This window comes from Danio aesculapii, chromosome 6 (genome assembly GCF_903798145.1).
Source record: "Danio aesculapii chromosome 6, fDanAes4.1, whole genome shotgun sequence".
Classification (NCBI taxonomy): Eukaryota; Metazoa; Chordata; class Actinopteri; order Cypriniformes; family Danionidae; genus Danio; species Danio aesculapii.
The window spans coordinates 37,103,163-37,119,263 of NC_079440.1; the positions used below are offsets into that span (position 1 = coordinate 37,103,163).

Here is a 16,101-nt window from a genome sequence, read left to right on the forward strand (position 1 = left end):
TATAGTTACATGAAAACGAAAACCTCTTTACAAAAGATTTAAGACCTACAACACATTATTTCAGTAAATGTAAGACTTTTTAAGGCCTAAACTTTTGTTTTTGTGATTTAAGACCCCGCAGACACCCTGAAGAAAGTGTCAGGTACGACAAAAAAATTAACACACCTGCTGTTTAGAGTTAGAGGTTAATTTAAAGGTAACAAGGAACTGTACAACTAACCAGAACGTTCAAATAAACACAAAAAAAACTCACCTCTACGCTCTCCGACAAAACTGGCTCCAAACCAAAAGACGTCAGCTTAATTTTGGGGGTTAATTTTCATCACGGGAAATTCATTTTTGGCGTTTTATACATTTAATAAATGACCTGTACCTTTTGAATAGTAAGCTACTTACGTCTAACGACGTTTTGGATAAAACGCAAGATGTCGCCAGTTTTGAGCTCAACACTGACACCTGCTGTACAGGATTCGAATACACTACAATGAAAGAAAAGCTACCATCTCATCCAAAACTAGCATCCAGTCCGCTCAGCTTAAAAGTGGTAATGAGGTGACAAAATCTCGCTCCAGTAAGCACAAAAGACATATTTGGGTAAATATTTGTTTAATGAATGATTTTCTAATTGAAAATGACAGCTATTTAACATCCAATAATATTTCTGTACTTATTTTCCTGAGCTAAGCAGATGTGGATGACAACCAATTTCAGATAACTGCAGATCGTACTTACCTCTAACAATTCTGACAAAAATAACAAGTCCTGGAAAACTTAAAAACGTTCTCTTAAGGATGGATCGACATTGTCAGTGAGAAAATGAATAAAAAGCACAACCGTTTCTGCTCTGCCTTTTAATTCGTACTCGCTTCAGCCTATACAAATATACTCTATACTGGCTTCATGCATCACCGATTTCTGATAAAAAAAATAAATAGCTATCAAATACAAAAATAAGACAATATTTCATATAAAGAGGAAATAGCTTTCGAAACGCGTTAAAAGACCAATATCAGCCATTCACTTTGGTCAAAAAGGAAAGGAAAAAGGGATGGAATGTTACAGTATTAGAGAAAACCTTTTTTACAACCCTCTGGATTATTCAACATGATCTCCCAAATACAAAATATGTACTTTTTGAGAATATTAATAATTACAATTCGATTATTTACAGTATTATACTTCATATAAAACCAAGAGGGCTTTTCCACAATGTGCACTCACAGCCATGGTAATGTTATGCACAGTAAATGACAAAAAGTTCACAAAAATACAATCAGCTGTTTTTTTTTTTTTTCAAACAACTGAGAGAAAATACAAAAACAATGATCATCTTATTCTAATCCAATAAATAGTGCTACAGAGACGACGGTCTGATATGACAGTCCATCATGAGTGTTGAGATGTGAACTGAGCTCAGTGGCAGTAATGCAGGAGGAAATGTGCTTCATTTGTATCCCTGAAATTCATTCACACACAAACACACCTCAGCTACCGTCATGCTGAAAATGGGGCATCTAAGGTCAGGAGTTCAGACTATTTCTGCTTTGTTGAGGGAAACTTCAGTGTTTGGGTCTGTCTCAGTTCTAAGCTTCTTCAGAGGTTGTTCCTCCTGCATGACTGTGATCTCCACTATTCGTGTGTTTGGGCTGCTCATGTTAAGGTTACAGTCGGGTGGAGTGTGCGTTATGGATATTTCTGGACATGCGGTGGAGCCGTTTGTTTGAGAAGTCTCATCTTTGACACAGAGAAGAGGCTCGGAGGAATGGTTCTCTACACCTACAAAGTCAAAAAGACACTTAAATGATTAAAACTTGAAGTTCATAAATAATATTGAAGGTTTTCAAGCTCCATAATGATAAGTGTAATACAGCTTTAAAATTTACAATCCTGTTGTCTAGAACAACAATCACTTTGACATTACAACAAATATACACATTCAAAAACAAATCACGAAATTGAGGATTTATTGACCAGTAACAATCCTGAACAAACATAATTTGATTACAGTGGTCCCTCGTTAGTTACTTTCTAAAAATAACCCGCACTAGGTGAAATCCATGAAGTAGTCAGCTTTACTTTTTCACAATTATTATAGATTTTTTTAAAGCTGTAAAACCAAATGTAACCAACCAAAAACTTTTATTTATTTCTTAATGGTGTCATACAGTCGTGTAACTTCTTCCTTCCTTTAACATGTCCAGAAGTCCAAGTTTTTGTGCGTTGGTTAGCATCTTTATCAGCCTTTTGGTGCGACCGCAGGTGCCTTTGAGGGTGCAGAACATTTCGCCGACATTGTGGGGTTTGTTGGGGAGAAAACTTGCAAACGAAGCGATCGAAGATTTATGTAAATTTAGGAACACACAGTATAGCACTTTAGAGTCACACTGCTAGTGATCGAAGATTTATGTAAATTTAGGAAGCTGAACGCATTCTGTACTGTACAGAAGACACTGGACAGAGGAGATATTGACTGACAATAGATTTATATCAAGGTACGCACACCTGCGCCGCAAGTCAGCGGCTGTCTGCAGTGCCCAGCTACCACTCGGGATGCTGTTCATATTTCTGTTGTGCCACAGAGTGCCATCTGAATAATTTCATTTTAAATAACATGCGAATGTGCGCATCTGGTGAGTGCTACTTCCAACTGTGATGTGTGCGGCTCATCCGCTGTGCGACCCCATTAAGGATGGAGTCTGCTTTAGTTTTGTGGATCAGTGACTGCTGAGAAAAGAACATTACGCTGGATGCCAACATTATCCGCACAAAAGATAAAAAGGCTTAATGAACCTTTTGTTGACAGCGATGAATATTTGCTCCTGACCACAGATTTTGATCTTTTGTTTCATTCTATAAAACTGAACCGTGCTTTTCTACGAAAGGTTTAAGTTTGCAAGTGTTTAAACGAGAGTGAAAATGTTAATGCCCGTTTGAGAATAGTGTATAAAGTGTGTAGTGAGGGGTTTTACAGCCTTAAAACATCTATAATAGTTGTAAAAAATAAAAGCTGACTACTTAGCGGATTTCACCTATCACGGGTTATTTTTAGAACGTATCTCCCTCAAATAACAAGGGACCATTGAATGTTATTTTAAACATTCAAGTAGAAACTTCACTTTCATTATTACATGTGCTTTCTATACATGCATGTTTTAAAAATGTTACTTAATACAAACTCCAAAACAGGATGTCTTTTCTTTGACCTTTGCATATGTATTAAAACAAGTATGTGTGTGCAAGTCTGACCGTTCTGAGCGTTTGAGTCACTTTCTGGCTCCAATGTGTTTTTGCTGTTGTTTGATGTGGTAGGAAGTGATAAAGAAGATCCACCAGACTCAGAGCTTTCCTTCTCATCCAAAAGACACTCCATATAATCCCTGTAATGCCAAACAAACAGCAGGCAGGATGTGACCTTACACAGCATCTGAGTCTATGTACACACACAGTTTAATTAGAGGACTCGGACTTGTGACCTTTAAATGTGCCACATGGTACAGAAGACTGACTTACAAAACTCCAGGACGAAGGCTGTATTTTCTTTTCCCAAGCTTGATCTGCTGTGCAAAGAAATCATAACGCTCAGATTTCTTCCACATGTAATAAAAGGCCACACATTCCCCTACAGATCTAGTTCTCACCTGGAAAAGTTTGAGTAGGTAACAACAATTACCTACTTGAACGATAAAACCAAATAATCAAGCCAAGAAAAAAAGTCAAGTTTACCAACTAATTAGTCTAAATAATAAGAGTTAAAGGAATAGTAACCTCATAATTTACTCACCTTCAAGCCATAGCTAGTGTTTATTACTTTTTTAGTAGTTTTAATATTATTCTGGCCCTTCCATGCTGAATAACACTGTTGGATAGTGACTTATTTTGAAGCTTCCAAAATATCTGATCGGTGTGTTTAGCATTTTATGCATGCTTTTGACAACTGTCATTAAGTTATGTCATTTTGAAAGGTGACGTTGTTTGAGATGTCTTTGGCAGGTTATGATTTTTGTTTCACAAGTTGTCGTGTCTTTGTCATGACATCTTGTTTGTCATAACTTGTTATAAATATGCCATAAAGATGATTGTCATGAGGCCATGATAACAGGTTAATTTAATTATAAATTAATTTTACAAAAGTATTAATATTTTTCTTAACCTCAACTACAATAGTACAAATTGGATGTCATTAAAATGTCAAATGAATATCAAATGTGCCATAATAAATATAATGATGCCATAATAAAATTATTAAGACAGAGTATTGACACTTTTACAGAGAATTTTTTATGAATTTTGTTCCACTTAAAAAAGTGATCAGAAAAATATTCATGAGACAATTTTACTGGTCTTGTGACAATCATGTTTATGACAGATTTACACTCACTGGCCACTTTATTAAGTACACCTTGCTAGTAGTGATTTGTAGAAGACATCTTCTGCCTTCTGAAATGCCTTAATCCTTCATGGCATAGATTTAACAAGGTACTGGAAATATTCCTCAGAGAGTTTGGGCCATATTGACATGATTGCGGCATCACACAGTTGCTGCAGATTTGTCAGGTCCAGATTTGTTGGGTGCTCTATTGGATTGAGTTCTGGTGACTGCGGAAGCCATTTGAATACAGTGAACTCATTGTCATGTTCAAGAAACCAGTCTGAGGTCAGCGCAACAGCCTTGTGGTTGGCGCGTTGACACATGGTGCAGTAGCACTTCAGGGTGTCCCAAGTTTGAACCCCGACCCGAGGACATTTCCTGTCCCTAACCCCTCTCTCTCTCCCACTTCGCTTCCTGTCTGAAATACTGTCCTATCCACTTAAAAAGGGCAAAAATAAATCTTTAAAAAATAAAAATAAAAAAAAGAAACCAGTCTGAGATGATTCACGCTTTATGACATGGTGCATTATCCTGCTGGAAGTAGCCATCAGAAAATGGGTACACTGTGGTCATAAAGAGATGAACATGGTCAGCAACAATATTCAGGTAGGCTGTGGCATTGACACGATGCTCAATTGGTACTAATGAGCGCAAAGTGTGCCAAGAAAATATCCCCCACACCCTTACATAACACTACCAAGCCTGAAGCATTGAAACAAGGCTGGATGGATCCATGCTTTCATGTTGTTGACGCCAAATTCTGACCCTACCATCTGAATGTCAGGTTATCAGAGCAGTGATCAGCCTGATTTAAAATCCTGAACTGCATCAAACATGTTTGAAATGTTCCTAGAGCCTCGATTTGTGTTGAAAAAGATCCAAAAATTAATTAATACTATATTTATATTCTACATATTACTAAACCACAACAACAGCCTGTTCACGTTCATTAGATATAAATGTAAATTAAGTTTTTAGTCAGAGAAAGTCAAGGAATTTAATAGTTCTAGCTTGAAGCCTGCGCATCTCTTTCTCCGTTCGCCATGCTGGAGAGAAGCAATCTGCACAAATGGAGCGCAGAGCGGGTGACATCAAATACAGCTCTCATCTGATTGGCTGATAGGTATGAGTTTGCCTGCTTCTGCCAGGACCGTCTCAAAAATACACACACACGTAACCAGGGGGAGTCGTACATGAAAGAGAATTTGCACATTCTTATTCAGGATAACTCGCAAGTTTTAAACATTCAAAACTTTTTGTACACTCTCTTATACATTTGCAAATTGTGTTTTGCTTTTGTGAAACATTTTATGAATATGTATTTTTATTTTGTGCATGTGACTTGTTTTTGTGAATATGTATGAATATTTTACACACGTGAATTTGGTTTTATGCATGTGAATTTGGCTACACATGTGTACATCATGTCTTTTGAGTGAAATACTTTAGATACTAAACTAGCAACATAGAACTGCTGCTCACTGGATATTTTGTCTTTCAGACCATTCTAGGTAAACCCTAGAGATGTTTGTGCGTGAAAATACCAGTAGACCATCAGTTTCTGAAGTACTCAGACCAGCCTATCTGGCACCAACAACCATGCCACATTCAAATTTACTTAAATCACCTTTCTTCCCCATTCTGATGCTCAGTTTGAACTGCAGCAGATTGTCTTGACCATGTCTACCTAAATGCATTGAGTTGCTGCCACGTGATTGGCTGATTAGAAATTTGCATTAACGAGCAGTTGGACAGGTGTACCTAATAAAGTGGCCAGTCTAATAAAGTGGCCAGTAAGTGTATGACAGGTTATGTTGTCTTGGTAATATCAAGTTGTCAGTTAATAATATATTTGTTTGTAAAGACGTCAGACATCTCAACTTATGACACTTAATGACAGTTGTTATAAGCATGCATTAAATCTCATTTTATGTCATGATTATAAAGCTGTCATGACAGTCTTATGAATACCCCTTCAAGTCGACTGTTACCAATTTCAAATTTTTAAATTAGAAACTCTAATGACTAACATCTGTCTGTGGTCGAATGCATGTTATGTGCATCTGACGTTTCCAGTGAAGCTTTAAAATAAAAGCCACTATACAACACCATTTTAGAGCCAGGAAAAAAGAAACTACTCCAACTGCTTTTATCTAACCAAAAAAAAAAAATCATATACACAAAGGATGGCTTGATTGGTAATTTTCATTTTTGGATGAACTATTCCTTTAAAACTTTAGAGCAGAAGCCATGCCATCTTAGCAGGTTTTGGAATGAGGAATGGGACTCAACACTAACCTTATTTGCTTGTATTGAGCTGAAATCTTTTCCATAATCTTTGAGTCCCTGCTCAAAACCTCGACACTCCTCTTCCGTCCAAACTGACATTTCCTCTGAAGGAGAGAGTGAAATTTCAGTTAAAGTGACACATTCAGACAGCGTTGACTGACGTGCTGAGAGCTGCTTTATCACAGGCTTGGATGCTGCTGGTGTGCTTGAGCAGAGAAAGCTTTTCAAATTCCCCAAAATAACATTCGGAAAAGCATTACTTGATAGAAGTCAAGAGTTTAGATGAAAACATTGGGCTGTTTGTGCAGAAACGTGATGCAGAAGCCAGACTATTTATTACTGACATTATTAACGGAGTAAAACATTTTTATTTGTACTAGTTATTCGTTTTTTTAAATAATATATTTGTTAAATGTTCTCATATTAAATTACATATCAATCACAAATAAATATTTGCTACAAAAAGCTCCCAAGATGATACAAGAACATTACAAAAAAATTTATGAATATACATTATTTTGAAAACCAGACCTAAAGTTATTGATGGTAAAATTATTAATTTAAAAAGGCCACAGTTAATTTAGCAAACCAAAGTCACAGTGGTTTTGCAGATTTAACACTAAATACACGTAATTTAAGACCAAGTCATGAAAAATTAGGATATAAATTGTAACACATAAATGTTTCAAATATGAACTCTTAATGTTTCATTCTTTATTAAATCACTTTATTTAATTCTACAAAAAAGAACATAAATATAAATTTTATTGCATCATCTGATCACAATGTATGTTCTTTATAAGTGTTTGTTTTGTTTTCCAGTGCAAATCTGTAAACATTCTTAAAACATTTTGATATTTCTATTAAAACATTTATATTTTTCTCAATGCACATGACATTTAATGGCAAAATTTCATGGATTTAAAACTATTCTGATTCATCACATATTAAAAGAAAACAGTAAAAAAAATTATAGACTCACCTTTTGCAGGCTTTACATCAAATTTCAATCTTTTTAAAGCTTCATCTGCATTAAAGTTGCATTTAAACAATTCATAGAGAGCCTGTGATTCAAGCCAAGAAATGACTAGGTTACAATCTGATGTTAAAAAGGGAATCAGCATGATTAAAGTAAATATCCCATGGGATGGGGACCTGCCTGTTCATTGTCTTTGATGTGAGATCCTTCAGGAATGGCGTCGACACCAGCTTCATCTCCGCTGCGTTTAGAGGCCTCTGTTAAAAACTCCACAACCTGTTCCTCTGGAAGTAACTCCGGATTCCATAAAAGCTGATCATCATTCTCATACACTTGATTTGTGGGAGACAAAGAGATGAACAACAACAAATCATATACATTATATGAATATCAAAATGTCATGATTAATAGTAGACAACATTTTTCAGGTTTAACAAAAATGCTTGTTTCTAATTACTGAAAGAATGCTAATTATATGTTATGTTTTTTGTTTGTTTTTTTTTGCTATTTGTGCATGTGTGTGTCTGTCTTTCTGGTTTATAAACAACAATGTGAAAAGGAAATAAATGGACTTAAATTATAAAAAAAAAAAAGTTTCTTTTACGATCTCTCTCATAGCTATTCATCTAAGTGAGTATCTTTATCGTGTGAGAAGCCACATCACTTTAATAACCCACAACAGCAAGCATTGATTTCCTATTACATACACTTCAAACATTAAGAGACTCGTTCATGTGTCGCAAATCCTCGTTTATGCTTTCTTAGTGATTCTGCATGGTCATCATAAACTCTGACACAAGCACCATTCATTCACTTTGTACATATAAAAGCTCCTTATCCAATCAAACTGCAATTAAAATGGTAAAATAGGCTTTAAAGTCATTTTGGATGACAAGTACAAATGTTAAAATGATGTGCATTTATTTGTGCATTAAAGTGGTCAAAGCGTATGCATGTTTTTGTAATGTATAGAGAGCATAAAAGCATATTGTACTGTTGTTGCATGTAATGGTGATTTTCTGTGTGCATTTTGGAAATCTTTGGTGCTTTTGAGTGAAATAAAACATGGACATTCACAACGTTTTAAATGTATGCACATAGTGTATAAATAAGCATATTATTCATATTTTTACCTTTTTCATTGTCTTTGTATTTACACAGGCCAACAGGAGTCTCCGCTTGATACATTGAACCAACCATGATCTCCTATGAAAGGGAAAACCGCCCAAAATACAAGTGTCTGAACTTCTTATAAACAAAGATTGTATACATTTGAGAAAAAAATACATTTGAGAAAAAAAAAATATCTACCTTCTTCCAGTCTTCAGATGGAATATACTCTTCATCTTCAGATTCTTCCTCATAACCTGCAAAACACAAAGAGAATCAAGTAAAGCTAGATCAAGTTAGATTCTGAAGCTACGTCACCATCTGCTGGTTTTACTAAGCATCTTCTAAATGATACAAAATATATATAAAAATCTCTGCATGAGTCTGTCACTTAAAAAAAAACAAATGTATTAAATTATGTCAAGCAGTTTAATGTTTTGCAGAATCTGTGATGCAGTTTCTCAGGGTTGTTTGATAAAGTTATTGTAACACTTAATATCTTCAATATTCGTGCTGGTGGATTTTCTGTGTGAGGGCACCATCCAGCATAAAGTGCGAATGAAGCATAAATAGCGTGAGAGGTTGGCATTCCACAATAGTACTATTTTTGTGTAAATTTATCTTATGTACACTATTACCTTTTATATAGTGTGGTTCTAACCAAACATGAAAGTATAAATAATTAAACAACTTACCCACCTTATTCTAACCTTCACATAAAAAATATATAAAACAGCAATCCTACTAAAATTTTGTACATATTAAATTAAAAACTTCTTACTGACCAAAAGCTTAAAAAACATTTATAAAAATAAAAAATAAAAAAAAGTCTTGTAATTTTTCAACAAACGATTTTTGTTTAATATATGTCTGACAAGTTGTTTGGTATATAAACTTTAGTTACTCTAAATTACATTTTAGTGGGTTGTATCTTTAAAATAGTGTAAAAATATAAGAAATCTATTATTACAATTTTTCCTAATATTAATAATAATAAATAAAAACAGAATCTATTTTAATGAACAAAAATAATTTTCCTATATGCAGTACAGCATCTTTACATGGCAAACTTATGGTAATTGTGTACTAACTTGGCTGTGTCGAGTGAAGCTTCTAAAAAACTGATGACTAATGTAGTAAGTTACAATATTTTTACCTTCAAAGTAAGTGGATGGCCGAGAACAGAGGAGCTGAGCGGTGCTGTGAGACACACTGCCTGATGGAGGCTCCTCACTAGACGACTGCACATCTTCATCCTCCTCCTGGTCAGAAAGCTCTGGCTTCTCTTCCTCCTGTCAGCCAATGACAATACATGGATTTAATCTTTCTGCACAACTAAACATACAGATTTGTGTGTTAGCATTAATAATAATAATGTTATGCTTATAATAATAACAGTAATATAATATCAAACTTTCTTAGTTGCGATTAATTGCTGAAGCTTTAAATCACAACATTATCACTATATTGACTCAAGTTGCAAAAAAAAAAAAGATTATTTTAACGGGAAAAACAATGAATGGCTTTAAAATATATACATATTCAGAGTAAATAAATGTTTCAAACTAACTATACTGTAAAATGATTATAACATAAAATATCTCACACTTTACAATAAAGTCTCATTAGTAAATGTTAATGAATTAAAATCAAAAGTGAGAAAAGGCCTCTGTTAATATTCAGTGCTTTCCACAGATTTGAAATATACTTGTGGTGGTCGGATTGAAACACACATTTTATCCACGTCAGATAAATGGTTAACAATATGAGATAAACACAACTTTGATTTTTAACACTATTTTTATTATTATCAGTTTTGAACTTTTTTTTTTCAATAGGTTAAAGTTAAAAAAAGAAAATAAATAAAAAACATCCACTAATTCTCTTTTATGCTATTTCTCTTATAAATGCCATTTAAGCATTTTAGATGTATAAGATATGTAATATATTGACATCATCAAATTAATTAAACATACAGCAAATGAGAAATAAATGACAGAGAAAAGGAATAAAAAAAAATATCAGAAACAGAAAATATCTTTTTATTATTCATTATTTAAATGAGGCAAATGAATTGATTATCCATTTCTAATGGTGTACAAATATTCTGCAGCCAACTGAGATGTAATTTAGTCCTCTCCGAGCATTTAGCAACATTTTTCTGAGTCGTTTAGATTAAGTAATTAATTATTTAAAATCTTACTCACCGCTGTGTGCATTAAATTAACGACAGCTTAGAAAACGAAAGCAAAACCAAATCCCGGACATTTTAGTAGATTTAGAAACCCCAGACGAACGCAAAAAGGTTACACAGGCACATGAGAAAAGATTTTCCGGATTTTTGTTTATATTGGGCGAATACAAAATAAAAATTATAATAATAATAGTAAAAAAAATTAAATGTCACTAAATATACCTGGGCAGCCCACTCAAGTAAAGTCTATGTATAGGAAGCACTGATTTTAGTTAAAAAAATACATTAAATTATTTAATTAATTAATTAATTACAAATTAATTTAATAAAACAATTATGATTCATAATCAGAACACAACTACGATTTTAACGTATTATTAGGTATTAATTAAAACAATAAACAAATAATTGATTTGCCCATGATATCAATGTTGTGCTTGTTTATTATCACAATATATTAAACTACTGAATATAATTTAAATATAAAATCCTTTAATAATAAATTTTACTTTGCTGCAAGCGTTCTCTGTGGAATCTTCCTCCTCAACATCTTCCTCCTCTTCCTCTGGAGAGGCACCGCTGCTGTAACCATACAGTTTCAGAAGCTCCTCGATGGGCATCTCACCCTCCTACCAAAACGAAGTAGTCACATGATGAAATGAGACCCATGTAGATTATTTAAAGGGTCTTATTATGAGCGCAGGTAGTGTATAATAAATATAACATAACAGATGCCCCATACTCGAGTGAGGTCATCAATTTCATGGGTGAAGTTGGTCTCTCCCTCCAGCTTTTCCTGCTCCTCCAGAGTCTGCTCATCATCAAAATCATGCACAAGCATGTCTGCAGAAGGATCAAAGTCTTTGTCCTCATCCTGAACCACTGCATGTGCTCCTATTTAATAAAAAAAAACATATATTACTATTCGTTTTATCTATTAACTTTAAGAATGAACAATAATAATAATAACAATAATGAGTAATGTAATTATTTATTTATGTTAAATGTTTTATTCTATTAAGTTTTAATATTTCTTCCTAATGTCAAATAGAAATATTGTCATTTAAACCATTTTGTCCTAGAAAATGGCAATTTGTAAAAAATAAATGTTTTTATTAGGGATGCTCCGATTGATCGGCCGGAGATCGGTATAAACCGATAATCACATTTCATAACTCGATTGGTACTTGTTAATCTGGCCAATCTCATGAACAGATCGCAAGTGCCCGTCTGGGTTATGCATCAGCAGCGCTACAACACATGAGCAGTGTTTCCAGATTACATTGTTAGTCATTTTTATTACAATTTTTTTATCTGTTTTATCTTTTTTTTGTAAAGCTGCAAATTACAATGCATGCAAGATCTTTAATTTATTATCTTAGGTAAGGTGAGATCTTGTACTTAAAGGGTAATTGTGCTTATGCAATAGTAAAGTTATATAAAGCTTGAAGAATCAGAATCAGCCGATCACCATGACAAGCAATAGGTAATCAGAATCGGCTGCAAAAAATCCTCATCGCAGCATCCCTAGTTTATTTGTTGTGACAGAGTTATTCCACAAAATCTGGATTTCTTAACTCTTCTGAAGATAAATTATTGGCCTTGTTTATATAATAAAAAAATAGTTTACACAAACATAGAGAAAACCATTTTCAAAAGTGTCTTTATATATATATATATACACACACACAAAAGAACTGCTTTGAAGCAGCCAACATTATCATAAATCTTTACGTTACCTTCTGAGCCTGAAGCACTTAAGGAGGGCTGAAAAAAATAAACGACATTTGAAATCCTACAACAAAACATCACATTTCAAAAACAAAAACAACAAGAGAAAAGACGTATTAACGTACATATAACCTCGTTTTAATATAAAGAGTCTGAAAAATAACGGGGTATATTTATTTACAACTGACTACACAATGTTTGTGTTTAACGGTAAAAACAGGAATAACCTGGATGTGAGTTTGGCGCTCAGGCAACAAGTTAGCTGCTAGCTGCTAACACATTCAAATTGGGCGCCTTAAACTGTTTGCTAATTATTCAGAGCTCAAATGTTAAGAAATACGTAAAGGTTTAACGGACTAAAATGAAAAATTAAAATACGTTGATTAAAACATTGCGCGGTTCTCTCAGACGCGTTATTTGCTGCAATTTGTAATGTTTCTTACCTCCGCCATAGTTGATGTAGGTTCTGTGTGAAGCCAGCAATAATAATTGTTTAATTCTCAACTCTGAAGATGAAAGCAGCTGCAGTAGAGTTTGCACACTACAAAATTAAAGTCCCACCATCACATAAACTGCGCTACTATCTGAAAAACATATATTTTCCAGAATATATATATTTAGCAGTATCAATTAATTGTGTCGTGTAAACATTATCCAAATGCAACCAAATAGCAAATATTACTGGGATATTTTTTGAGAATTTTACAGTTTTACCTTTTAAAATGGAGGTTAGGTACTGGACCCTTTGTTTCCTCATTTTTTTTATAACTAATCAATAATACTTATAAATTTTGTGTATTTCTTATTATAAATACACCCCCCCCCCCCCCCCCCCCCCCCCCCTGAAAATGAGATCTCAAGGGGCGATCCTGCTCTATTCAAATGATTATTTTTTTTATTAATGCTTTTAGTAATTATAATAACAAAACACAATAGAACAACATAAATCACAAAAATCTAAAAAAAATTAATTTTATTTTGGTTTTTATGAAGAAGTTTATGTGAATTCACATTGGGTTCAGAATATATCATTTCTTTTCTAAATTAATTTTACATTAAATTTAAAAAATAAGTACACATCTAGTACAAATATATGGTTTTGTTTCATAATTACAATGCATACTTTTTTCATTACCTACAGTGCTCAGCATATATGAGTACTCCTCTCACAAATATATCGTTTAAATTCATATTTCCTATACAGGATGCTTTACAATATTATATTTGTGCATATACAATAGATGAATCAGTACTGAAGCCAAATTCTGGAGCTTATCTAACAAAATTACAATACGATAACAGTCCAAAAATTAGTAGCCCAAATTTATGCTAGGAAAAAATAATAAATTTAAAAATCAAAAGAAACAAAAAATATATAAAATGTTGTTATAATCTTGTAGTTTGTACTTTTTTTTGCAATAATATGCTTGAATTTAAATGTATTAGCTCTATTTCTAAAGACGTACAGTGACTGAAATATTATTTTGATATATATATATATATATATATATATATATATATATATATATATATATATATATATATATATATATATATATATATATATATAATGAATCTGTTTTGTTTAAATAAATCTAGAAATAGATAAAAATATTCATTTTTAAAATGGAGTGTACTCATTTATGCACTGTGCACAATAAACATGAAATGTGACAACATCCCCATATAGATGAGGCACATTGTATCATCTGAAAGGTGTTTGTAACAGGACCATATGACAGCTTAAAAGGCAAAAGACAAATAAAAATTATTTGTCAATAAAATATAATGCAATTATTACATTTTTCAAAATAATGGCATTTTTAATAATTAAAATAAAGTCATTTTATTGTCTGACAATGAACACAGCATACAAACTAGTCCAAAATATAGGAGTAAACAGACACTGGACAGAAAATGACATCTCTAACGAACTTCAAATAATAGCGGGGCTACAATATTTTCAATCTTCATTTAAAAATGCTTTGTGTCTTCTTCCAGTAAGCAAAGCATTGAAGAAGTATCTAAACTATAAATAACAGAGTGGATAATAAAATAATAGCAGAACTGTCTTATTTTAAATAACCACAAAAAAAGATGAAAAATTGTACATTTTCAGCTAGTGATGTAAAAGCCATTTCATGCAAATATTGCTTATTTCAAACAAACTGTATCTTCTAAAGAATGTATCTACACTGTACAAAGCAATTAGTTAATTTACTTTAAATACGCGAGTAAACCTGTTGCCTTAATAGTATTGACTGTTCATTAAAAAGAGAGTAAACCCATTGTAACTTGAAACTTAAAGTCTCCAAGAAATCAAAACTAACCATATGATTTTGTTAGCTCACATGGCTGGTGAACAATTCATCTGTGCGTAATCTTTAATTGAAATCTGAATATGCACTTCCTGTTTGTTTTCAGTTAAATTATCAGATTACGTGATTTTGAGGTAATGAGCATGGCTAACATACTTAACCACGCTGGCTCAACTGTCAGTTTTGACAACAAACAGAAATGGTGAGCAGGAGGAGTGTGTTAGGTTGTCATAACTCTTCTAAAACCTCTTTCACGGTCTTTCTGAATGAAATGCCTACTACATCCAATCAGCTCGCAGTAGAAAAAACAAGCCACGCCCACTGTTTGCTAATTTAAAATTCTGTTTCTCTAGGAACTGCATCACAATACGTAAAAAATAACGATTGCAGCTTCCAGTTCATTGGGACTTTAACTTGACTTAATTGTTATAACTATGCACATAGTTCATTTACTTAATACATTTAGGGCAATGGGTTTACTCACTTCTTTAAAGTAAAATCAACTAAATGCTTTTCCAGTGTATCCAGTGCTTATTTGGTGACTTCCAGTAAATAAATACCACAAATTTTGCTAAGCGAATGAAAATGTGCACCGCTCACACCTACACTTAAAATTATTTAAAATTTGCAGACAGGAATTCTTGAATGTCTTGACTAGCCTGAATGACATAAAAAAAAAACTAAACACACACACACACACACACACACGCACGTGCACATGCGCACACGCGCACACACACACACACACAAACACACACACACACACACACGCACACACACACACACACACACACAAAGTCATACAGCCGTTTTCCTTTTGCTCTTTAGCTTGCTGACTTTGTTCTTTTGTTTGGTGGTCTGCTCCTCTGTGAAAGCATCAGTGAGCTTAGTGCACAGCTTCACCGGTAGTCCTTTCCTGCGCCGCTTCTGATAAATACTAATCACCGCGGATCGTGAACAGCCCACGAGACTTGCCGTTTTTGAGACGCTCTGACCCAGTCGTCTTGCCATCTCTATCTGGCCTCTGTCAAAGTCACTGAGTTGATCTGTGCCGCAAGAGTGGTCGCCATCCTGATCAGAGAACCCTGGCCTCTCCGCTTCCTGACAGCAA

At 33.7% G+C, this 16,101-nt stretch overlaps 1 protein-coding gene across 3 annotated transcripts; it reads right to left on the reverse strand.

The window, feature by feature from the left end:
* Positions 1–589: 589 nt before the first annotated feature.
* mier1a (mesoderm induction early response 1a, transcriptional regulator) lies at positions 590–13,171 on the reverse strand. Of its 3 annotated transcripts, none has more exons than XM_056460112.1 (13): positions 13,116–13,171; positions 12,681–12,708; positions 11,684–11,835; positions 11,451–11,570; positions 9,904–10,039; positions 8,949–9,004; positions 8,771–8,843; positions 7,818–7,969; positions 7,641–7,722; positions 6,668–6,762; positions 3,511–3,554; positions 3,247–3,377; positions 590–1,776 (listed from the first exon to the last, which is right to left on the reverse strand). In XM_056460112.1, exons 1-13 carry the CDS (start codon positions 13,122–13,124, stop codon positions 1,529–1,531), a joined length of 1,326 nt encoding a protein of 441 aa, XP_056316087.1. In that variant the 5' UTR covers positions 13,125–13,171; the 3' UTR covers positions 590–1,528. The 3 variants fall into 3 exon arrangements, with proteins under 3 accessions (XP_056316087.1, XP_056316086.1, XP_056316085.1); XM_056460111.1 differs by having other exon boundaries at positions 3,511–3,557; XM_056460110.1 differs by having other exon boundaries at positions 3,511–3,638.
* Between the last annotated feature and the right edge of the window lie 2,930 nt (positions 13,172–16,101).

What these genes read in the sequence shown, in the direction of transcription:
- mier1a (XM_056460110.1), bottom strand. An exon ending in AAATTGATGACCTCACTCGA is followed by an intron (nt 11,571 to 11,683) that starts GTATGGGGCATC and finishes TCGTTTTGGTAG; the next exon opens with GAGGGTGAGATGCCCATCGA. An exon ending in TGACTCAAACGCTCAGAACG is followed by an intron (nt 1,777 to 3,246) that starts GTCAGACTTGCA and finishes TTGACTTTGTAG; the next exon opens with GTGTAGAGAACCATTCCTCC.